This window comes from Scomber japonicus, chromosome 6 (assembly GCF_027409825.1).
Source record: "Scomber japonicus isolate fScoJap1 chromosome 6, fScoJap1.pri, whole genome shotgun sequence".
NCBI lineage: Eukaryota > Metazoa > Chordata > Actinopteri > Scombriformes > Scombridae > Scomber > Scomber japonicus.
Genome location: NC_070583.1, coordinates 31,075,138 through 31,100,681, shown reverse-complemented (window position 1 = coordinate 31,100,681; position 25,544 = coordinate 31,075,138). Strand labels below are relative to the sequence as shown.

Sequence of the window (25,544 nt, the reverse complement as noted above, 5' to 3'; positions counted from 1 at the left end):
CAGCAGATGTTAGGGGTATGTTTAGTAAAGCAAGACATGATTGAAGGACAGTTGGAAGGGGGTGGAAACGGCAATGTTGCCATCTACCAACAGTAATTCATACAGTGTCATTCCTCAGCACCCATCATGTTAATGGATGGATGGATGGATTTGTTCAATTTGCGCAAATTCCATTGCAAATGAGTGCAACACTGGTTATTTAAATGAGCCCCTACAGGTTTTGTCCAAGCAAGTTAGGTAATCAGTCTGACACAGAGGACTGATGAAGAGAGCTAGATACCAGGTCTGGAGCTGAGGAATCCAGCTAGAAAAAAGTTTTATATTAAGGTTTCTCCACTAATTAACCCCATCGCTGAACCTCCTTGGGGGAAGGGTCCATGTGGGACTAGCACAGTTGCCGTTCGTCGAGTCTTTTGAACCATATCTCCCATTGCTCAGGAGGGCATGTTGTTCTTTTTCACCTTTCATAAGAAGCCTTTTTTATGTTTCCTTCATACAGGCCATCCCACAGGTCTGACTCCCAAGTTTTCACATAATGCATTTGCATATCCATAGATCCGTGTGATTGATGTCCTGCGTGCTCTGCAGGTTCAAATCCAGCCTTTCACATCATGAATATTCATGTCTCCTTGTCTGTGTTATGGGACCTACAGACTTGTTTCTCTTAGAAACATGGTCCCGATGCTGTAGGAGACTTTCCTCATAGAGGCTGGGGGAGCAGAGCGAGAGCTGGTCAGTGATGCATGGCTGTGAGATGTCCCCGCCTCCAGGAAGTAACACGTTCCCGGGATCTCTTTGGGAAAATTCTCTGGGAGCTCCAGTCGTGAACGAGGGACAAACGAAAAAGAGCGGTCGTCTTTCAGCAACCTGTTGAGAGGAGAAGAGAAGAGAAGAGATAATTAGAATGACATTTCATGCTTTGGGTGTTCATGTATATATACTGTATGTGGACAGTATGTGTTACTTACTGGTAAGTTGTAGGACTAACGTTGATACATCTTGGATGGCTCCCTGATTCGAACTTGCTGGCAAGTGTCACGTTGTTCCCAAACAGGCAATAACGTGGCATTTTAACCCCGACCACACCTGCCAGCACCGAGCCTGTGTGGATGCCTATTCTTAGCTGAAGGAGACAAGAAGGAAGAAGGTGGAGGGATTGTCGAGAAAAAAAAGGAGCAGAGGCAGAGAGAGAGAGAAATCAGTTCAAATAGTGTGTCACATATTCCTTAATAATTCACATGCCCACACTTGGCCTAAAAATGGAAGTTCTGCACCTGATATTGTTACTGTGTCTTCTCTGAAGTCTGTGGCTACGATACTCTTCACTTCCTTTTTATTCCTTTACACAATTAATGTGGAGCTTGTCACTAAAGTCTGATCTTTGTGTCGTCCTCCCGGGTCAAATTGACCCCGTCTGTTTTGACTGTTCCTTCTTTCCTCCCTTCCTTCCTTCCATCTGTCCTTTCTTCCTCCCTCCCTACTTCTCTCTTTCTTTCTTTCTTTCTTTACTCCCTTCCTTCTTTCCTTCCTCCATCCCCCTTTCTTCCTTCCTTCTGTCCTTCCTTCCTCCCTCCCCCTCCCACCCTTCTTTCCTCCCTCCCTCCTTCCTTCCTTTTCTTCCCCCCTCCCTTCCTCCTTCTCACTTTCTTTCCTCCCCCCTACCTACCTTCTTTCCTTCCTCCCTCCCTCCTTTCCTCCGTCCTTCCTTCCTTCTTTTCCTTCCTCCCTCCTACTTTCCTTCCTTCCTTTCCTTCCTTCCTTCTTTCCTCCCTGCCTCCTTCTCTCTTTCTTTCCTCCCCCTAAATACCTTCTTTCCTTCCTCCCTTCCTCCTTTCCTTCCTTCTTCCTCCCTTCCTTCCTTGACTCAAGGACAACAGGAGGGTGAACAACCTTGTTGATAATTAATCAATAATCAAAGTCACTTATCAAGAAGAAAATGTGATTCTAGCATCTCGAATGTGAGGATTTTATGCATTTCTCTGTCATATATGATACAAAACTGAAGATTTCTGAATTTTCAGCTGGTGGTTGGATAAAAGAAGTAATTTGAATATGTCATGGGCGAGTTTCACATTATCAGGTTATACACAAAGAAACAAAGGAAGGGAATAAAAAAGACTGCAAGCCAGGAAACACATACGTAACCAAAGCATGATTTAAAATATTCAATCCAAATGTACAAATGTTTTATGAGGAGGGAAATGCATTAAACACGTGGCTTAGACTTAAATAACTGCTTTGTTAAAAAAAAAAAAAAAAAAAAGCTTAACAGGACACTTTTTACATTTGTGCTTGTGTAACTCGTCACATCCTGAGCTGCTGCTGCTGCTGCTGCACTACAACATCATAAAGACTGAACTGATGCCATTCATTCATGTGCTGCCCATCCTGTGAATCAAAGCCTGTCTCGTTTTGAACAAGAAGTGCTGTGTGCAACATTCATCCCGCTGAATGGGAATTGTACTGTAAAAATCACGCTGCCATATTAGCTGTTATTATCTAATCTGAGTTTCTTTAGCAGCTGACTTATAGATGGATGAAAATCTTAAAATAGCAGAGAGAGAGAGAGAGAGAGAGAGAGAGAGAGAGAGAGAGAGAGAGAGAGAGAGAGAGAGAGGGAAATGAATTAAGAAAAAATAATTGCTGCCATCTCCTCTTCCTGATAGATGACAGATATAGGGCAGCAACATGGTGCTCATAATATAATCTGGTTAAAGTATGAATCTATAAATGGCTGGAGGCAATGTGAAAAGCTAACCAGGCGTCATTCCCAGTTTGACCATTTCACTTCATGGCTTCTCCACAAAATTATTGATTTCATCCTCCTGGGGGGGGGGGGGGGGGGGGGGGCACATACAGTACACACACACACACACACACACACATAAGCCGGTGGAACCCAGTAGATTTCTAATGATCTACTCTGAGCATCTCATCACTTTGGTAACCAACGCCACTGTGTGCATGCCAGCACACTGCAAGGTAGTCATGGCAACAACAGGCGATGGGGGTAGTGAGGTAAAGAGACCACAGACAGACAGACAGAAAGACATAAAGAAAGACAATAGAGAGAGAGAGAGAGAGAGAGAGAGAGAGAGAGAGAGAGAGATAACCCTATAATTAGATGGCAAAACCTTGAAAGCACAGGAGGAGAGATAAAGAAAACAAGAGAGACAGAAAGCAAGAGGGGAAAAAAGGGTTGGCATGTGCACTGGAGTGACCTATTTTTCAGCTAAACTGCTCACAGATGGCCATACACTTTTCTGTCTGTCTCTATAACAGACAAGCGTTCACGTACACACACACACACACACACACACACACACACACACACACACACAGACACACACACACACACACACACACACACACACACACACGCAAACAAATCTCCATCCAGCGCCCACTCTCTCCTCTTTATTTCTTAGTCTCAAATCATAGACACAGAAACACTCATGCACTCCTGCCCTCTGTTTCAATATGAGTCAGCATCCACAGCACATGGCCCTCAGTGAACCAATGAGCAAATGGCGCAGCAGCACACGCAACCAATCACAAGCTACCCTCTGGCCAAGCTAACAGAAGGGATACAGAAATGGAGACGGAGAGAGAGGAAAGACGTGTTATGGAGTCAATGTTGTTTCATATTCAACTAGAGCTGTTGTAAATAAAGCTTAAGATTCATATAAACAATGGTACTTTTTAAATAATAACAAAAAGGGAAATTATTGCTTTGTGGCAATTACACATTTAACCCTTGTGTCGTCCTCCCGGGTCAAATTGACCCTGTCTGTTTTAACTGTTCCTTCCTTCTTTCCTTCCTTCCTTCCTTCCTTCCTCCCTTCCTTTCCTTCCTCCCTTCCTTCTTTCCTTCATTCGTCCCTCCTTTCCTTCCTTCTTTCCTTCCTCCTTTCCTTCCATCATCCTCCCTTCCATCCTTACTTCCTTCCGTCCTTCTTCCTCCCTTCCATCCATCCTTCCTTCTTTCCATCCATCATCCTCCCTTCCATCCTTACTTCCTTCCGTCCTTCTTCCTCCCTTCCATCCTTCCCTCTTTCCTTCATCCTTTCCTTCCATCTTCCTCCCTTCCATCCATACTTCCTTCTTTCCATCCATCATCCTCCCTTCCATCCTTACTTCCTTCCGTCCTTCTTCCTCCCTTCCATCCTTCCCTCTTTCCTTCATCCTTTCCTTCCATCTTCCTCCCTTCCATCCATACTTCCTTCTTTCCTTCCTTCTTCCTTCCTTCCTTCCCTCTTTCCGTCCTCCTTTCCTTCCATCTTCCTTCCTTTTTCCTCCCTTCCTTCCTTTCCTTCCTCCCTTCCTTCTTTCCTTCCGTCCTCCCTCATTTCTTTCCTTCCTTCCTCCCCTCTGTCATTCCATCTTCCTCCATTCCATCCTTCCTTCCTTCTTCCTTCCTTCCATTCCTTCCTTCCTTCCTTCCTTGACTCAAGGACAACAGGGTTAGGGTTAATCCACTATCAATGATGTAATTATAGTTTGTTATTTATTGAGCAACCTCCTGGCTGCAAAACCAGATTCTGTGATACTTTCATATCATCATGCAAAGAATATGGCGATTTTAAAATTGGTTTTAGATATGAAAGAGAAAAGGTTTTGTGATAGTGACATGTTTTCATGTATTTACACTAATTGTACCTGTGTTGCTCTTATCAGTGTTAATAAAGTGTATTTAATCCCGTGGCGACAACTTTTTGGTTGCCAAGACAACTTCCTGATTATTTCTGAATCCAAAATTCTCAGATACCGTTGATGTTGATGTATGTTCTGTTAGAAATAAGCCTACATAAACACAGAGGAACAACTAAATTCACTCGAGTCAGTTGTTTTGATAGTAACACTCTCATGTGAATATAAGAAGTGAGCACTTAGAGTAGATATGATTACTCCTACAGTACAATGTTTATGGTTAGAAAACTGTGGGAGTTTAGGTATAATTTATATGAGCAATGATGAGATAAGCCCTTCCTGGTATCCACACCCACTCACCTACTCATACACCCACACACACACACACACACACACACACACACACACACACACACACACACACACACACACACACACACACACACTATGAAATGCTACAGGTAAACATAAAGCATCATTATAGAGTAGATTAAATGTTGTTAGGTTTACGATATGCCATTGTTGCTATATGTCTTCCCCTGTTTTATATTCCTCTCTATGTCTCTGCATTGCTCTCACCATCTCGTTCTCACTAACCCTTTTTTCTCCCTCACAGCTCTCGTACTAGTTTGCATAACAGTGCAACATTGGCTGGAGTTGAGTGCACTTACTGAACAGCATTTATCAAACTGAAGTGTTGAATATCTCAATAACTCCCTTTTTATACCAACATGAGGGGAACAGAGATAAGAAAGAGGACAGCATAAACGAGGGAGCAAAAAAAAAAAAAACACACACACACAGAAGAGCAAAAAAAAAAAAAAAAAAAAGGGGAAGAATAAGAACAGAGAGAAAAGGCAACTTAAGAGGAAAATGAAAGGCGTAAGATAGAGAAAAGCGCAGTGGAGAGAGATAGAGACAGAGGGAAAGAGAGGAGGGGGGAGAGAGAGAAAGAGAGAAAGAGGGAGCGAGAGAGAGAGAGGGAAAGAGAGGAGGGGAAGAGGAAAGAGAGTTGGGGGGGAGAAAGAGGGAGAGGGGGAGAGAGAGAGAGAGACAGAGAGAGGGAAAGAGAGGAAAGGAAGAGGAAAGAGGGTTAGAGAGAGAGAGAGAGAGAGAGAGAGAGAAAGAGAGAGGGAAAGAGAGGAGGGGAAGAGGAAAGAGAGTTGGGGGGGAGAAAGAGGGAGAGGGGGAGAGAGCAGAGAGAGGGAAAGAGAGGAAAGGAAGAGGAAAGAGGGTTAGAGAAAGAGAGAGAGAGAGAGAGAGAGAGAGAGAGAGAGAGAGAGAGAGAGAGAGGGAAAGAGAGGAAAGGAAGAGGAAAGAGGGTTAGAGAGAGAGAGAGAGAGAGAAAGAGAGAGGGAAAGAGAGGAGAGGGAGAGGAAAGAGAGTTAAAGAGGGAGAGAGAGAGAGAGAGAGAGAGAGAGAGAGAGAGAGAGGGAAAGAGAGGAGGGGAAGAGGAAAGAGAGTGAGAGAGAGAGAGAGAGAGAGAGAGAGAGAGAGAGAGAAAGAGAGAGAGAGAGAGAGAGAGAAAGTGGAAGAGCAAGAGAACAGGCCAAAAATGCTTGGCAAGGCCTTTCTATTTTGAGATAAATGGACAATGTTAGGAGCACAGCAGTACACAGAACAGTGTCCTGTCTGTTAATCGGCAGCTATGTCTTTGCTTCCTCCTCATACATACACGTTGAGTTTTTATCTGTGTCATCTTCAAGCAAGCAATAAAAAGCATAAAGCTGCCATTATTCAAATTTTTTTCGTATTATCCAAAGAAAAACTAAAAAATAGTTAGTCCGTCTCTCAGTACTTTCTAACTTCCCATCATGCTTTCAGCCCCTTTTGTCACTACTGAGTTTTTAAGTTAAAGAAAAAGGCAAAAGTATTTCCCTAGCTGAGCACTTTCCCATTTTAGCAAACATTATTTAATCAATAGTAAATAGAGGGATGGGACTGGAGACTATTTTCAGCCACGGATTAATACACATTTGCTGCTCTAGTAAATATTTACAGGAGTAGGACAGTGTGTGTGCGGGATTGACTCGATATTAAAGTACAGTGGCTTTGTTCACTATGTTCATGTTAATAAAGGAACATGTTGCTGGGCTCAACAGTGTAGCTGACTGATGTGTTTTAATTGATTTTTTGGACAACAGAGGAAAAAGCTACATCAGTCTTTTTGTAATACAGACAATGTTAGTGACTGTTGGGGTGATAAATATATAAAATATCACCAGTCTTATCCTGTAATGTGACTTAATTTAGTTAGGATTAAAAAATCTATCCTAAACAAGCATTTGTATCAACTTCTTGCTCATGCTACATTTGTAGGTCCTCCTTCACTGATGATCTGTTACCCCTTTTCCACTGAGCTGGAGCTGGAGCCAGACTAAGCACCGGTTCTTTGCTTTTCCACCGCCAAAGCTCCAGCCCCGAGCCTCAGAATGGGTGCCAGAGCAAGGTCTAAAGCAAGAGCCGATTACGTCAGCGGACTGGGGGCGGGGCTAACATTAGCCAGCTAGTGGGGCTAACGTTTATTAGCTGGCTAGCGGGGGTTAACGTTTATTAGCCGGCTAGTGGGGCTAACGTTTATTAGCAGACTAGCGTGGCATTTACAGAGGGTTGTAAATGCCACGCCAATAGTACTTTTAATTTGTTGATTAAAAGTACTATTTTCATCTTTTTTTTTGCCAGAGCTGTCGTCTTCTTCTTCTGCTGCTGCTGCTTCTTCTTCTTAGTTTCCAGCAGGCTAGATGCCTTGCGCCTTGTTGCTGCCTCTCACTGGTGAATCATGGAAGTGCAACAGGTTCGTAAGAGCTGCTTGGATTAGCACCAACTGATCACTGGCTCTAGCACTAGCTCCGAACCAGCACTGGCTCCAGCTCGGTGGAAAAGGGGTATGTGAGAAACCATAGAAAGGTCAGCAGACAAAAATAGAAGTTAAAATGCAACTTACTGTGTGTAAGGGGGGGGGGGGGCGATTGAAGTTCATTTATTGCTACATGACTTAAAACTCTTGTAATTTCAGCGAGACTGCATTAACTTAACCCTCCTGTTGTCCTCGAGTCAAGGGAGGAAGTTAGGAAGGGGGAAAGAAGGATGGGAAGGAGGAAAGAAGGGAGGGAGGAATAAGGAAGGAAAGGAGGGAGGAAGAAGGAAGGAAAGGAGGAAGGAAGGGAGGAAGAAGGAAGGATAGGAGGAAGGAAGGAAGGAGGGAGGGAGGGAGAGAAGGAAGGAAAGAGAGAAGGAGGGAGGGAGGAAAGGAAGGAAGGGAGGAATGAGGGAAGGGAGGAAGGAAATGAAGGAAAGGAAGGAGGGAAGGACAGAAGGAAAGGAGGAAGGAAATAAAGGAAGGAAGGAGGGAAGGACAGAAGGAAGGGAGGAAGGAAATAAAGGAAAAGGAAAGAAGGAAGGAAGGAAGGAAGGAAGGAGGGAAGAAAAGAAGGAACAGTCAAAACAGACAGGGTCAATTTGACCCGGGAGGACGACACAAGGGTTAAATTGCATAGTGACAAATTATTAACTACCATAAACACACAACCAATGGCCGTAGCCTTCATTACAGTGAACTGCAGAGGGTACCCCGGCCATTATTACACAACTTTAGAAGTAGTAGCATATCGAATAATTAATAAACTCTACCATTTACTATTACTGAGTGTCATTTGCTTCATTATAAGCTATATATCTCTCTCCCTCAAATAAAACAGCTGGTTACACACTTACAACAGTGCAACAGAGAGCAGAGTAGGAGAGAAAACCACTCTCCATGCGCTGAGAGGCATGAGGGAGAGCACATATAAGTACCTCAAATAACAATCACTCTGACAAAACACTGAATACAGAGTGAGTCTTTCTAGAAAAATGAGACATCAGCAGATAGAAACTGATGGTAAATGGTAATGGGGATGAATTTATAAAGTACGGACATGGAGTTAACGCCTTAAACCTTCACGTTGATACCTTTGTGTTGTCAAATTGACCCAGTCTGTTTTGACTGTTCCTTCCTTCCTTCCTTCCTTCCTTCCTTCCTTCCTTCCTTCCTTCCTCCTTCTCTCTTTCTTTGCTTCTTTCTTTCCTCCCTTCCTTCCTTCCTTCCATCTGTCCTTCCTCCCTCCTTCTTTCTTTCTTTCTTTCTTTCTTTCCTTCCTCCCTCTTTCCTCCCTTCCTTCTTTCCTTCCTCCACCCCCTTTCTTCCTTCCTTCTGTCCACCCTTCTTTTCTCCCTCCCTTCCTTCTTTCTTCCGTCCTTCTTTCCTTCCTTCCTCTTTTCCTTCCTTCCTCCCTTCCTTCCTTGACTCGAGGACAACAGGAGGGTTAAGAACATTGAACACTAATGAAGCAGAAAGAGGAAGGGAGAGATGAAGAGAGAGACTAACAGTTAGCCAACGCACACAAACACACACATACACTCAAGATACATAAAGTACATAAATAGAACCAAACATCACATAAGTCCGCCCACGCGGCACACACAGGCACATATAGCCATCTCCTACTGCACATTAAGAAACACGACCCGCATGGCACATTCAGGAGGAGAGTGTGTATAAAATATTTTAAAGAAATGAAAGGTAGATAAAATGACATTCAGTAGATAGAAAAATTAAAATAGAACAGAATAAACAGGGGAAGTAAAGTAGTGGTGGTAACAGAAGAGGAAAAAGCATAAATGGATGAAAAAAACTAAATATATACTGTGAACAAGTCAAACATCCACATAATCTAAATGTGTTACAGCAGTGCCTTCATACAAAAGGGAAGGACTGGAATAAACATCTACAGTATAAGGGAAGCCGAAAGGAGCCAAAAGGAGCATTACGCCAGTGTTTCAGTGTTTCCTTCCGCCCTTCCTTCTTCCTTCCTTCCTTCCTTCCTCCTTTCCTTTCCTTTCCTTTCCTTTCTTCCCGTCTGTCCTCCCTCCCTCCTTCTTTCCTTCCCTCCTACCTTCCTTTCCTGCCTTTTTCCTTTCTCCCTCCATCCTTCTTTCCGTCTGTCCACCCTCCTACCTTCCTTTCCTTCTTTCCGTCTGTCCTCCCTCCTACCTTCCTTCCTTCCTTTCCTTCCTCTTTTTTTCATGTCTGCATTTTTGTTACAGAAATAAGGATCAGGCTTTTTAGGGCTGATATTACAGCTATAATAGGAGAGCAGTTTGTGTGATTTTTGTGTTTCCATTAGCAACTCCCTCATAGTTCACAATGTGATTATGCATGTAAAGCATAACCCTTCCATGCATGCTGTCTAGACTCCTCATCGGTACGTGGGGAAGGATCTAAAGACTGATTTCTGAGATCTTCCCTGTCCTCCAGAATGAATGTGATGACAAAGACAACCTTGTCAAACTGCACTGTACTCTCTTCTCTTCTCTTCTGAACAAGGATATCAGAGCCATCAATGCCATATGTTTGGCTGTGTTCCCTGGAGAGAGGAGAGAGAGCCTACTTTTCAGCTGACTCAGTTCTGGAGGACAATCACAAGGATGCACTGCCTGTCAACTTCCTAAACTCATTGACACTCTCTGGAGCACCTGACCATGAAATGAAAATGAAAGTAGGAGCACCAATCACGCTGCTTAGGAACCTGCAAACAGGTCGTGACCAGACTCTCAAAAAATGCCACCGAGACGGAGGTGGTGCAGATGATGGACAAAGTAATTGAGTGTGAGATTGCAGTCGGGACAAATAGGAGTCAGAGGGTCTTCCTAGCAAGGATTCCTCACCATAACAAAAATGAGGAGCTTCTCAGTTAGCATCAACAAAGATCAGGAACATGAAAAAGGGCAAGTTTGTGTTGCTGGCTCACAATCAGCTCCACACTCCCTTATCCAAAGAAAAAAAAGGTCTTATTGAAGGAAATGAAGAGGAAATAACATAGTAGGCAAGGAGCTCTATATAGCTATGTATATAAAACATATAACACAGAACTAAATGGACTGTACTTATATAGCACCTTTCTAGTCTTTACGCCTATTCAAAGCACTTTACATCACAACCCATTCACACACATTCATACACTGACAGCAGGGGCTACCATGTAATTTAACCATTCTATCTCATTCGCACTGCAATGGGAGCAATTTGGGGTTAGGTGTCTGGAGGAGGAATCGAATCGCCAATCTTTCAGTTGGAGGACGACCACTCTACCTCCTGAGCCACAGCCGCCCCACTACCTCCCCCCCAATCAGCCTTACTTCAGGACACTTGCGTGGTGGAGAATGAATTAAAACTCACCTTGATAGGTCTTCCATCGGGTGTCAGCACTTCTTCAGAAAGTTCCATCATCTTCAGAGCCATGTGTGCAATTGGCTTTGCGTGACTATCAACCTTCTTGTGAAGTCCTCCCGCCACACAGTAAGCATCACCTATTGTCTCGATCTGTGCACGAAATGGAAATACAGAGAGGAAATTTATAAGTGCATTAAATCACAGAGGCATTCAACAACTCACCCTCTCCACTAAATAGTAGGACTTAAAATCACTCCTTAATTGTAGAAAGTACCTGCCTGTTCCTCTCTTTTGGCCTTCATCATTCACAATAAAGCCACTTACTGTACTTGACACTGCTTTTGCTCGAATAAAACGTACAAGCATTCCCACAAATCCTTGACACCAGCTTGAATCCATCACCACAATGTGGATGACATCATTACTTATACGTCGTCAACAGTACTTACCATCCTGAAGTTCACTGAAAGCCACCAACATGCCAAACTTCAACTTTGTATTGTCACTTAAAAAGGTCTCATAATCATAAAGGCCCGAATCTTATTTAGCAACAATTTTACAGTTACAATCTTTATCAAAGAGAAGAAAAGGAAGATTATGTATTTTATTTAAGATCTATATTGAACAATATTAACAAAAATGTTTAATCTAGTGCACCACAGTTAGCTTAACCCTCCTGTTGTCCTCGAGTCAAGGAAGGAAGGTTGGAAGGAAGGAAAGGAGGGAGGAAGGAAGGAAGGATGGAAGTAGGAAGGAAAGGAGGGCAGAAGGAAGGAGGGAGGAAGGAAGAAGGAAGGAAGGAGAGGAAGGAGGGAAGGGAGGAAGAAGGAAGGAAAGGAGGAAGGAAGGAAGGAAGGAAGGAAGGAAGGAAGGAAGGTAGGGGGAGGGAGCGAGGGAGGGAGGGAGGGAAGAAGGGAGAAAGGAAAAGAGGAAGGGAGGAAGGAAGGAAAGCAGGACAGAGGAAAGAAGGAAGGGAGGGAGGTAGGGGGAGAAAAGAAAGAGAGAAGGAGGGAGGGAGGAAGGAAGGAGGGAGGAAAGAGGGAGGGATGGAGGAAGGAAGGACAGAAGGAAGGAGGAAAGAGAGAGAAAGAGTGAAGGAAGGAGGAAGGAAGGACAGACGGAAGGAACAAAGGAAGGAAGGAAGGAAGGAAGGAAGGAAGGAAGGAAGGAAGGAAGAAAAGAAGGAAGGAAGGAAGGAAGAACTGTCAAAACAGACGGGGTCAATTTGACCCGGGAGGGCGACCCAAAGGTTAAAGATAATTTACACCTGCCAACTGGTAAACACAATGCAATTCATTAACATTAAGATAGTAACCCTTGACAACATCTGCATACACAGATTAACTGTCATTCTGGCTCATTTCTCATCCCAGTCTGCCAGATATGGTTTCAGTATTAATCCCCAAAGCCAAATTTAAAATGAGCACATGTGAATAAAGCAAACAGGAGTGCCACCTCCATGGATACACGTTGCCATATTTCCAGTGGAGGGAGTGAGGGGGGCTTCTGTTTTCTGTTGGGGTTATGATAGTTGACACAGCCGTTGTGAAGAAAAAAAGAGACAGATCACAAGAAGTAAAAAAGAAGTGAGAAGAAGAGTAAAAAAAAAAGAAAAAAAGGAAAACGAAGAGACAAACTGCTCTCATTTAGGCCTTCCACCAGCTAAGTCATTTAGACAGTAACCATGACGATGCGACATATGGGTGCCTCAATCTCCTCACCATCTCCTCCTGTTTCTTTTTACACACACGCGCTCACTCTTCCTCTCCTAACACACACACACACTCTCTCTCCTTTCCTTTCCTCTCTTCTTTCTCCTTCCCAAACATCTGATGAGTGACATTTCTTACACAAACAGGAAAAAGGATGTTTTAATGAGGAAGTGGCAAATAGATGCTGTTGTCCCAGGTTGACTACGGTTATGAGATGCAATAAAGGAAAGATGATGATGAAAGAGAGAAGACAAATGAGTAAAGATGAAGAAAAAAAGACAGATGATGACGGAAAGACAGGATGGAAAGACAGCAGACACCAGCGATGACTGTGCCTCGGCCCAAAGCCCCTCTGTCAGATGGACAATATTGACACATCTTTGTTAAGCTCCCACAGACAAGCCATTAATCAGTTACTTTTTCCACAACACATGCACACACACACACACACACACACACACACACACACACACACACACACACACACACACACACACACACACACACTCTATATCCTGTATGCACACAGTGGCACACCCTAAAGATTTCCTAGAAATGGAAGATTTTTAACTTCCTGGGAAACTAACACTTCCTGAAAATTGAATTAAACATATATTTTGAGTCTCTGTCATATGTTGAATCCAACAGTTATTGAATTTTGAATTTTATTCAGATTACCTTCAGTGAACTTGTCTGCCATTTTAACTTGCCCTATGTATTTTTTTATTTTTATCTATTTATTTTAATTTCCTTTTTATAATTAATTAATTTTATTAGACCTATTTATTTATTGAATTTATTCACTTATTTATTTTGTCATTTCTATATTTCTTATATTATTTATCTACTATATATTATTTATTTAAAGGATAATTACCCTTTTTTACAACCTGGACCTTATTTCTAGCATAAAATACGATCATTTCCTCACCCAGACAACTTTGGTGTCATTTGGACTCTATCAGACCAAATTAGCTCCAGTGTTGCGCCACGTATATCCGTATAATGGGAGTACACGGGGCACCGAAGCGCAGCCTCTATATAACACATTACCTGCCGCCAAACTAGTTCATTTCACCAATATTTAGTTATGATACGTTAGTGCTATTCCCCTCCGTGGCATGTTATCAACATCCGGGGTCTATAGGTTTACCTATTAAGGAAGGAAGGAAGGAAGGAAGAAAGGAAGAGAGGAAAGGAAAGAAGGAAGAAGGAAGGAAAGGAAAGAAGGAAGGAAGGACAGAGGAAAGAAAGAGAGAAAGAGGGAGGGAGGAAAGAAGGAAGAGAGGAAGGAATAAGGAAGGAAAGGAAGGAAAGGAGGAAAGAAGGAAGGAAAGGAGGAAAGGAAAGAAGGAAGAAGGAAGGAAAGGAGGGAAGAAATCTGACATCATCTGAAATGACATCATCCAGATCAGAGGTTAGTTTTAGTTAGTTTTGATAATGTTAATTTCGATGTGTGCCTTTGTCTTGGAATGTCTGTCACTTTGGTTTTTTTATTACTTTTTCAATTGTTCATACTATTTGATGAGAAATAAAGTAAAAAAAAAAAAAAAAAAAACACTTCCTGACAAACATCTTCATATGTTGACCTCATTCTGCACATGGGGGAAAATAACCCCTCTCTTTGTCTACTGACCTTGTAAACATCCAGGATCCCACACTGGTAGTCGAAGCGCGTGTACAACTCATTCAGCATGGAGATGACCTGCATGGGTGTACACTGAGCGCACACAGCCGTGAAGCCCACGATGTCTGAGAACAGCATGGTGACGTCATCAAATTTACGAGCGGGCACCGGCTGACCCTGCCACAGTTTTTGGGCCACATCACCCGGAAATATGGAATAAAGGAGATCGACAGTTCTCCTCTTTTCCTCTTCCAGCGCCTGGTGAGTCCGCTCTAATGTGGCCTGAGAGAGGAAGAGGACAGAGAGAAAAAAAGAGGAAAAGAAGAAAAGAAGAGAGATTAACTTTGTGTCGTCTTCCAGGGCCAAGTTGACCCCGTCTGTTTTGACTGTTCCTTCTTTCTTTCCTTCCTTCCTTCTGTCCTTCTCTTTTTCTTTCCTTCCTCTCTCTTTCCTCCCTTCCTTCTGTCCTTCTTTCCTCTCTCCCTCCTTCTTTCCTTCCCTCCTTCCTTTCCTTCCTCCCTCCCTCCTTCTCTCTTTCTTTCCTCCCCCCTTCCTTCCTCCATTCCTTCTTTCCTCTGCTCTTTTTTCCTTCCTTCCTCCCTTCCTCTTTTCCTTTCTCCCTCCCTCCCTTCTACCTTCCTTCCTTCCTTCCTTTCCTCCATTCTTCCTACCTTCCTTCCTTCTTTCCTTTCCTCCATCCTTCCTTCCTTCCTTCCTCCCTCCCTCCCTCCCTCCCTCCTTCCTTCTTTCCTCCCTCCCTCCCTCCTACCTTCCCTCCTATCTTCCTTCCTTCCTTATTTCCTTTCCTCCATCTTTCCTTCCTTCCTTCTTTCCTTCATCCCTTCCTTTCCTTTCTTTTCCTCCTTTCCTTCCTCCCTCCCTTCCTTTGTTCCTTGACTTGAGGACAACAGTAGGGTTAAGTAATGTTGTTCTGCGTGCTTTGCTTTGATGAAGACTGATGATGTACCGATGCTGTGTGATGTGGGAGTACTGCACCAAATTAAAACTGCTGCTGTATTAATTTCATTTATTTTGGATTGTGTGTGTATCTGCATATGTTTATTTTTGTCAGTGGGCGGGCTTCTCTACGCCAAGTCTGTCTGATCCACTGCTATACCATTGTTGAAGCAGAAAAGTCGACTAAAACGCAGCTATTTATAACAGTGGCCTGGGGGATTAGTAGCAGTTAGAGAACGATGCAGTGAGCAGATGCATAGGACTGGGTCAAGACTCTGTGACTTGCTCGTGGCCACTTTGAAAGCAAATTATAAGAGCGAGTCCCAGGAGCAACGTTCTTTGAGCTAGTGTGGATTTAAAAGAGGCAACAGTGAGATTGAACTTGTCAGTGCAGCTGATGTAACAGTGAGATGTGTCATAAATGATAGGAAATCAACTGCAAAACATACAGTTACTGAACACTGCTGATAAATGTTGCTATTTCAATACTCTGCTTGCATTATCCCTCCTGTTGTCCTCGGGTCAAGGAAGGAAGGGAGGAAAAAGGAAGGAAGGAAGGAAGGAAGGGAGGAAAAAGGAAGGAAGGAAGAAGGAAAGAAGGAAGGAAGGAAGGAAGGGAGGGAGGGAGGAAGAAGGGAGGAAGACAGAAGAAAAAGAGGGAGGAAGAAGAAAAGGAATGAAGGAAGGGAGGAAGATGGAAGGAAAAGAGGGAGGGAAGAAGGAAGGAAGGAAAGAAGAAGGAAGGAAAGGAGGAAGGAAGGAAGGAGGGAAAGAAGGACAGGGAAGAAGGAAGGAAAGAAGGAAGGGGGGAAGAAGGAAGGAAGGGAGGAGGAACAAGGAAGGAAGGGAGGAGGAAGGAAGGAAGGAAGGAAGGAAGGAAGGGAGGAAAAAGGAAAGGAATGAAGGAAGGGAGGAAGAAGGAAGGAAAGGAAAGGAGGGAGGGAGGAATGAAGGAAGGAAGGACAATTTGACCCGTGAGGACAACACAAAGGTGAAACATAAATATATTACCTTTAGTTTGTCCATTCTCTTCTTGAGGCCGTCCTGAGCCTTGGCCTGCTCCCCCACCAGGATAACGTCCCGCGTAGCATCATGGATGGGGATATCTGACAGGTGAAGGCCTCGGCCCATCAGCTCCTCCAACTTATCAACACGTGGTGAGCCCAAAAACATCAGAGAGCAGGACTCAGGCACATGGATCATCTGACCCTTTAACTCCATGACCTGGAAGAAAGAGAAATTCAATTTGAGTGAAGAGGTGAATTAGGACATGAATGCAGATAAACCCTGTAGTGCAGAGGTGTCAAACTCATTTTCATTCAAGGGTCACATACAGAACAATTTGATCTCATGTGGGCCGGATCATTAAAAGGAAGGAAGGAAGGGAGGAAGGGAGGAAGAAAGGAAAAGAAGGAGGAGAAGAAAGAGAATACAGGAAGGAAAGCTGGAAGGAAGGAAGAAAGGGAGCAAGGACAGATGGAAGGAAGAGAAGAGAAGACAAGAAGGAAGGAAAGGAAGGTAGGAAGGAAGGAAGGTAGGAAGGAAGGAAGGAAGGAAGGGAGCAAGGAAGGGAGCAAGGACAGATGGAAGGAAGAGAAGAGAAGACAAGAAGGAAGGAAGGAAGGAAGGAAGGGAGCAAGGAAGGGAGCAAGGACAGATGGAAGGAAGAGAAGAGAAGACAAGAAGGAAGGAAGAGAAGAGAAGACAAGAAGGAAGGAAGGAAGGAAGGAAGGAAAGCTGGAAGGAAGGAAGAAAGGGAGCAAGGACAGATGGAAGGAAGAGAAGACAAGACAAGAAGGAAGGAAAGGAAGGTAGGAAGGTAGGAAGGTAGGAAGGAAGGAATGAATGGAAGACAGATGAAAGGAAGGAAGGAAGAAAGGGAGCAAGGACAGATGGAAGGAAGAGAAGAGAAGACAAGAAGGAAGGGAAGACAGATGGAAGGAAGGAAGGAAGGGAGCAAGGACAGATGGAAGGAAGAGAAGAGAAGATAAGAAGGAAGGAAGGGAAGACAGATGGAAGGAAAGAAGGAAGGAAAAGAACTCAAGGAAGGGAGAAAGGAAGGAAGGAAAAGAGGAAGAAGGAAACTGGGATGGATTGGACCTCTAGGCGGGCCGGTTCTGGCCCACGGGCCGCATGTTTGACACCCCTGCTGTAGTGCTTCTACTCTGGTGACCGTCTGATATGTGATTTCCCTTTATGTGAAAATCAATGTAAAGTAAAATAGTGAATCAAGATTGAAACATTTGCTCATTGATTCTGAATGAGAGAAAACCTGATGAAACCTTGATGTTTTTTTTCAAAATATCTAATTACTACTCCACTACACAACTAGCTCTCTGGAAACATCTCAAGTTATTACACATTGGGTTGTTTGCTGGTGAAAATGCATTACCAACAGCAATAATATTAGGTACATAATCAATTGCTGTTAACAATACTCAGGGGATGACAGATGGCTTTTCTTTTTTGGCTTTACATCTTTATTGCTTGGCATCACACTGCTGTATGTGTAACAACAATGACAATAATCATAATAATAATAATAAATGCAACATTGCTATATAGAGAAGTGCTGAAGTGGACACAAATGGTTTTGGGTTTGCACATTTGATGATGGAGACAGAATATAGAAATAGACATAAAGTTATTACACAAAATATTTCATGTTGTATATTTTTTATGGGATATTTATGAACACATTTATATTTATTTTGTTTGATGAAAAACATAATACACAGACAAAGAAATGTACAGTATGATATCCCATGTACTGATGCTACCCATATTAGATCTTTCATGAACAAACTGCTATAAAACCCCAATAATTCACATTGAGATAGACTCCTTTGAGATTTAGGAGCAATAGTTCAACATTAACATTTTGCACTGAAGCAGCTGTGGTCTGTCATCTTATATATTTGTCAGTTCAAAATAATAAAATTGTCCCATCACTACATATTGATTCATATAATACAAAAACAACTATGGATGCATACAAATAATCAACTTACTGCATGAATACAAGTGTAAATGTTCTATGTTTACATGCCTCCACACATAAACACTAACTATGTACATACTGTGTCTATGCAAACACAATATTGCACATACAACTGCAGATTACTGGGATTAAGTTGAAACTGTGGTTTTCGTTTAGTCAAAGCTAGCCTTGATGTATAATGCATGCTGACCTGTATAGAAAAAGCCTTTAAAAGCAGAGTAAACTGGTGGCCTGGTTATCTGAAAGACAATCCTGTGACCTGTCATCATCTTAATATCATAGATTTGACTCTCTAACATCAGCCAGAGTCCATACGAGTGTCTTTGAACCGACATCATCATCGTCAATCAAATACAGACACTTAGATGGTTGATGATGCATAAATATGTAGAGTATTATAGCTGACTGTATCTGCATTATTTTTTTACTAGCTTATATTAAATATTGTTCAGGGCCTGCTGGACATCCTCAATATGTATTATGTATTATGTATTATGTTGAGCATTAACAAAGCAGACCACATCGTATTCCTTGCAGATATAGAAGAGATAGGTTGAAATGGACATGGGTTGTAGATTACCCAAGAAGATGTTGAGGAAAAGACTTTACTGCCCTTTTGAATATGACTCTGAGCTGTTTCACAGTGCTAACAACCTCTGCTGGAGGCCCTACGGATTAGCCGCTGTCTCCTTCTCCCTCTGCAACATTTCTCTCTCTTCTTATTTCAGCCCATGCTTGTTTATTCCTATTCTTTACTTCCTCCATCCAATCTCTTCATCTTCACCTGTCTTTGATTCCTGGCTGTCTTTCAGTCTCCCCCCACTCTCTCTATGCTCTTCTTCTTTCTGTCTCCTCCGCTCCCTGTCTCTCGCTCTTTCTCCATAGTGTCAGATAGATTATTCCGCCAGTGAGCACACTGCAGCCCTGTTTTATTTATAGCACAAGGCCCTCCTAGGTCTGCATAATACATACAGTCTACATCCACACACACACACATACATCCACACACAGAGTATTTCTCTACACAGAAACACATCCAACAGGGAGACACACATACTGTTTCCTTCCTCAGAAACACAAACATGCACAAACATGCAAACATATATGCACATATGCAACCTACAGATGACATGGTCAGAGTTCAAAACACACCCCTCCCCCTGAAACATGCACTTTTATACACACAAATCAAAAACACACATTATAATGCAGTAATTTAGCAGACGTGGGTTTTTGTACAGTAAATGCACATTCACCTTCTGTATGCCTAACATCTGCATATGCTGCCACATAAATACAGAAATAGTCATGGTGTCATATGGGAGTTTAGGAAACATTAATGTGTGCACACCCACTCAAACATGCAGCTGTACACTCTCAACTGCATAAACACACACATAGACATTTATAGACATATGTCAGCACTGGTAGAACGTGAGCTGCTGTTTCCTGAGGTTGTGTCTGGCTGAGGCGGAGAGGGCCTACATGCCTGACATACTAACAGCCATCTCCATGGAGACTGTAAAATCAGGAAAGCCAGATACAAAATGAATAACGTACTCTTATACTGCTTGTACAAATGTACTATTCTGCCTCATCTGTCTCTATTGTTTCTTTAGCCCTCCTGTTGTCTTCGAGTCAAGGAAGGAAGGAAGGGAGGAAGGAAGGAAGAAGGAAAGGAGGGAGGAAGGGAGGAAAGGAAAGGAAAGGCAAGGAAAGAAGGAAGGAAAGGAGGGAGGAAGGAAGGAAAGGAGGGAGGAAGGAAGGAAGGAAGGGAGGAAGGAAGGAAGGAAGGAAGGAAGGAGGGAGGAAGGAAGGAAGGGAGGAAAGTAAATAAGGAAGAAGGAAGGAAAGGAGGGAGGAAGGAAGGAGGGAAGGAAGGAGGGAGGAAAGGAAAGAGAGAAGGAAGGTATAGGAAAGAAGGACAGAGGAAAGAAAAAGAGAAGGAGGGAGGGAGGAAAGAAGGAAGGAAAGGAGGGAGGAAGGAAGGAAGGAAGGAAGGAAGTAAAATTGACATGTGGATTGTGTAAAATGGGTTCTGCTCTGCATCAAGAGGATGTCCCTCATAGTTTTAACATTCAATGTGAATCTGATGGAAAAATAAATTTGACTTTTTATTGAATAAGAAAAAAAGACAGAATCACTGAATACAGGAATTCCATCAGAAACAACCAGTAGCCAGAAATCCAAACATTCATTGTTGGGCTTTTCATTTATAGTTATTGTTTAGATAAATACAGGACCGAGAGGGGGTGACATTAACTTTCTCAGGAAGCAGAAAGAGGCTCTCTGGATTTACCATCTCAGAAGCTAACATGTGAAAGTCTTTAGTATTGGAAAGCTTTTACAATAAAGGTGTTTTATTCTTCATTTTATTAACAGTTTGAAACATTTACTAATGGTTTTAAATGATACATTTATTTTAATAATGGTATTGTGTGTGTCAGGATCCAGTCATTATGTGGAGTATAATATGAAGGTGTTTACTGTAAATCACGATGATGAAAGCCAAGTGCAGAAACGTGTTTTTTTAAGAACTCAGCAAAATGTTACCAGGTGGTTTTTTCCACATTTTGTTGACTGAGAAAGCAGTTAGACCAGGGGTATCAAACCTGTGGCCCGTGGGCCAGAACCGGCCCACCGAGGGGTGCAATCCGGCCCACTTTCCTTCCTTCCTTCCTTCCTTCCTCCCTCCCTTCCTTCCATCTGTCCTTCTTCCCTTTCTTTCTTTCTTTCTTTCATTCTTTCCTTCCTTCATTCCTTCCATCTTTCCTTCCTGTCTTCTTTTCCTTCCTTCCATCTGTCCTTCCTTCTGTCTTTCCTCCCTTTCATTCTTTCTTTTTTCCTTTGTTCCTTCCATCTTTCCTTCCTGTCTTCTTTTCCTTCCCTTCTTCCTTCCTTCCTTCCTTCCATCTTTTTAATGATCTGGCCCACATGAGATCAAATTGGGCTGTATGTGGCCCTTGGATGAAAGTGAGTTTGACCCCCCTGAGTTAGACCTTCCAGGTGGTTTGTTTCGAGCACTATGACCAACGATGCCGATTATTGTACTTGCCTCTCTCACCCTGTACCTGGCAAGGTCCTGCTGGAACCACAGTCTGTCTCATAATGTCAGCCTCAGGTTTACGTTAGGCCAGGGTTAGTCAGTGCACCATGTAACGCCTTAAATGTGAGATGTTACCTCACTGCCAGCGCCCAGCACCTTCATCGAGCCCTCAAAGCAAACAACTGCAAGGTGACTGCTGTTAATGTTCACGTGTCTTTGTTTCTCCTCTTACTGTTATACAATGGTTGTTTTTGTGCTACTGTTACACAACGCAGGTTAAAATGTCCACATCTAACTATAGTTGTTATCTTTCTGCAAATCACATATATGTGTATGTATAATTATACCACTGTCTGTAACCCTAACCTCCTTACTCTTAGTGTCCGCCTCTGTTTTTCTCTGTCACTCTCATTCTCTGTCTTTCACACGCACACGCACACACACACACACACACACACACACACACACACATACTGATGCACACACAGACAGAAACGCACATACATGGACACACACACACACACACACACACGCCCCTAGAGGCAGTTGTGTTGGCCTAGTTGTGCGTCTCTGTTTAACTCGGCGCTCTCCTCTCCTTCTGCCTGCGTTTCTGTTATCGCAGCACAGAAAGAGAAGAGTGAACGGAGGAGCGAAGCAAAGGGGTGAAACAGAAGATAGTGGTTAGTAAAAGAAAGAAGGGGGGAGGGTTAGAGCAGGGGTGTCAAACATGCGGCCCGTGGGCCAGAACCGGCCCGCCGAGGGGTGCCGTCCGGCCCACTTTCCTTCCTGTGTTCTTTTCCTTCCTTCCATCTGACCTTCCTCCCTTTCTTCCTTCTGTCCTTCCTTCCATCTGTCCTTCCTCCCTTTCTTCCTTCTGTCCTTCCTCCCATCTGTCCTTCCTCCTTTTCTTCCTTCCTTCCTTCTTTCCTTCCATCTGTCCTTCCTCCCTTTCTTCCTTCCTTCTTTCCTTCCATCTGTCCTTCCTCTCTTTCTTCCTTCTGTCCTTCCTTCTATCTGTCCTTCCTTCTTTCCTTCCATCTGTCCTTCCTCCGTTTCGTCCTTCCTTCTTTCCTTCCATCTGTCCTTCCTCCGTTTCGTCCTTCCTTCTTTCCTTCCATCTGTCCTTCTTCCCTTTCTTCTTTCCTCCCTTTCTTCCTTCTGTCCTTCCATCTGTCTTTCCTACCTTTCTTCCCTCCTTCCTTTTGCCTTCCTTTCCTTCCTTCCCTTCTTATTTCCTTCCTTTCTTCCTTCTTTCCCTCCTTCTTTTTAATGATCTGGCCCACATAAAATCAAATTGGGCTGAATGTGGCCCTTGAATGAAAATGAGTTTGACACCTCTGGGTTAGAGGGATGGGAGACAGAGAAAGTGAGGGTGGGAGGATGAACAAGAAAAAAAGAAAGAAAAGGATAAAACTATGATAAACATTACAGGTGCATAATTACCTTGAATGAAATGAAATGAATTTCCTCAACAATACAACAATAGACCTCGACTGAACTTAGAGATGTAAAATGTATTTTTTACAAAAGCAGATAAAAAGACAACAAAGCGTAAGCATGTTGTGTTCTAGTCGAGTGTGTAACAATGAGTCTTTTTTTTTTTTTGTAAGCGTCTTGTTACAGTAAATAGGTACACTGAGACTTTGTTCAAGGTCACCACACTGTCACCATGAGAAAATACATTTCATCCAAGAGAATTATCCACAAGCAACACTGAGAAAGCTTCACAGATAAGTGTTTGACAGAATGTTTTTTAATAAGGGCATGAAAGAAGCTTGTGTGGAGAGCTAGTGCAGTGAAAAGAAGGAAGGAAAGGAGGAAGGAAGGAGGAAAGGAGGAAGGAAGGAGGAAAGGAGGGAGGAAGGAAGGGAGGAAGGAAGGAAGGAGGGAAGGAAGGAAGATGGAAGGCAAGGAGAGAGGGAGGGAGGAAACAAGGAAGGAGGGAAGGAGAAAGGAAAAAAAATAAGGGTAGGACGGTTTTAACTAACATCAAGTGTTTTAGATCATCTGGTTTAATGATTCTTATTTAACCCTCCTGTTGTCCTCGAGTCAAGGAAGGAAGGGAGGAAGAAGGAAGGAAAGGAGGGAGGAAGGGAGGAAGAAAGAAAGAAGGAAAGGAGGGAGGGAGGGAGGAAGAAAGGAGGGAGGAAAGGAGCGAGGGAGGAAACAAGGAAGGAGGGAGGGAGAAAGGAAAAGAATAAGGGAGGAAGGAAGGAAAGAAGGACAGAGGAAAGAAGGAGGGGGAGGGAGGAAGGGAGGAAAGAGAGAGGAAGGAACGAAAGAGAGAAGGAGGGAGGAAGAAGGAAGGAAAGGAGGGAGGGAGGGAGGGAGGAAGAAAGAAGGAGGGAAGGAGGGAAGAAGAAAGAAGGAAGGAAAGAAGGAAGGACGGGAGGGAGGGAGGAAGAAAGACGGAAGGAAAGGAGGGAGAGAGGAAACAAGGAAGGAGGGAGGGAGAAAGGAAAAGAATAAGGGAGGAAGGAAGGAAAGAAGGACAGAGGAAAGAAGCTTGTGCAGTGAAAAGAAAGTTGACATGTTATTCATGCTGATCTTGACTAGCAACCTACTCTGAAGCAGGATTATGCTTCCCAACTGATATACTTTATTTTTTACAAAGTATTACTGAGACAAAATTGCTATTTGGCTTCTTTTTTACCTAACATCAAGTGTTTTAGATCAAATGAATAAATAAATGAATTAAATAAAAACCAAACCAAATAAAATATGTCCACACAAATACTGTATCTATAAGGACTCTACAGTTATAAATCATCTCCACCTACAATGGGATGCTAAAGCTGTTAGCATGAAGCTACAATGACTGACAACATTAGCAGGCTCCTCCAAACCTTGACAGATCAGCAGGGAACCACATTTCTTTGATTTGTCAGCAATTCAAGGCCAAACCTTTTCATTTTTTAATCGATTATACTGTAACAAATTTATACTCTCACCAAACCAGTTTATTATTGACTGCTGTCCGCTGAGAATTGACTCTCAACTGATAGTGGCAGTACCTGAGTGTGGGCATATTTGTGTATTTTGTGTTAATGTGTGAGTACGAGTCAAAGTAAATGTTGTTGTACCTTGTAAGGCCTGTGTACTGTAGTAAACACTGCATGTGCACATTTAACACATACAGATTATCAAACTGTACCGATTCAGGTTGCTATCGCCATAGGCAACAGGGAGGTGCAGGTAGGAGAAAAGGAGGAGGGGGGGTGATCGGGCAGCTGAAATGGCCAGAAATGGAAATGGAAAGGATGAAAGGAAGGAGAAAGGAAAAGGAAGAGGAAGAGGAAGAGGAAGAGGGGGACAGACACAGGGAAAATGAGTCGCACTGGACTTGAAAAATGGAAAAAAGGAACGAGTGAGAGGGATGAAGTGAGGGATAACAGGAGGTGGAACGGACAGCTAATGGATAGTCTTTTGTGAGCAGACTCAGGCATGTCAACAGACTCATTTGCATGAACAAGCACTGAGCAGCAAAGAGTCAATGAGTCAGCCTCTCTTCTCATCCCTCTCTCTCCCCTCACACACACACACACACACACACACACACACACACACACACACACACACACACACACACACACACACACACACACACACACACACACACACACACACACACACACACACACACACACACGCACACTGCTGCAATGCTCTTATCTTGTCAGACCCTAGCTATATTGTGCAGTACTCTTACATCCCACTTTCACAGTAACACACACTCACAGCATGTAGGAAAGATAAACACTACATGAACAAAAAAACACATTTGCATAGACTGTCCCGGTAACTTGCTGTTTCCGATGAAAGAGTCAGCAGAAGCTTTTAAAGTCACACCTGTGAGGTAGATGAATTTATACTCACTGTGAGCCATTGTGAAATAAGCAAGTGTCACATTGCTCGGGGAAAAACACCACTGATAATCTTTATTTAAATGAACATGGGGAGGTAAACAGTTTATAGGACTGTTTGAGTTGCAATTAAATAAAACACTTAAGTCAAAATACAGGATCACAACCAGCCTCCACCAAATATACATCTTTATCTAGACAACAAACAGATGAGGCTTTTGAAAACTCACTTAATGGAAAAGATTCTGTCCACATAAATGAGAAAATGTATCAGACAGCTCTGGAGAATGTAACTGCATCCTTCCTCCAAGGAGAAATTATGTCATTTGGTTTAATGATTCTTATTTAACCCTCCTGTTGTCCTCGAGTCAAGGAAGGAAGGGAGGAAGAAGGAATGAAAGGAGGGAGGGAGGAAACAAGGAAGGAGGGAGGGAGGGAGACAAGAAAAGAATAAGGGAGGAAGGAAGGAAAGAAGGA

At 43.1% G+C, this 25,544-nt stretch overlaps 1 protein-coding gene across 1 annotated transcript in view; it reads right to left on the bottom strand.

The window, feature by feature from the left end:
• Nucleotides 1–647: 647 nt before the first annotated feature.
• gucy1a2 (guanylate cyclase 1, soluble, alpha 2) overlaps nt 648–25,544 on the bottom strand; it is a 50,573-nt gene continuing 25,676 nt past the window's right edge. Inside the window, exons 5-9 of the mRNA XM_053320892.1 lie at nt 16,169–16,381; nt 14,210–14,482; nt 10,868–11,011; nt 969–1,123; nt 648–867 (exon numbers count right to left, since the gene is read on the bottom strand). Of these exons, the coding sequence (XP_053176867.1) occupies nt 648–867; nt 969–1,123; nt 10,868–11,011; nt 14,210–14,482; nt 16,169–16,381 (1,005 nt within the window). The remainder of the gene's footprint in view (nt 868–968; nt 1,124–10,867; nt 11,012–14,209; nt 14,483–16,168; nt 16,382–25,544) is intronic.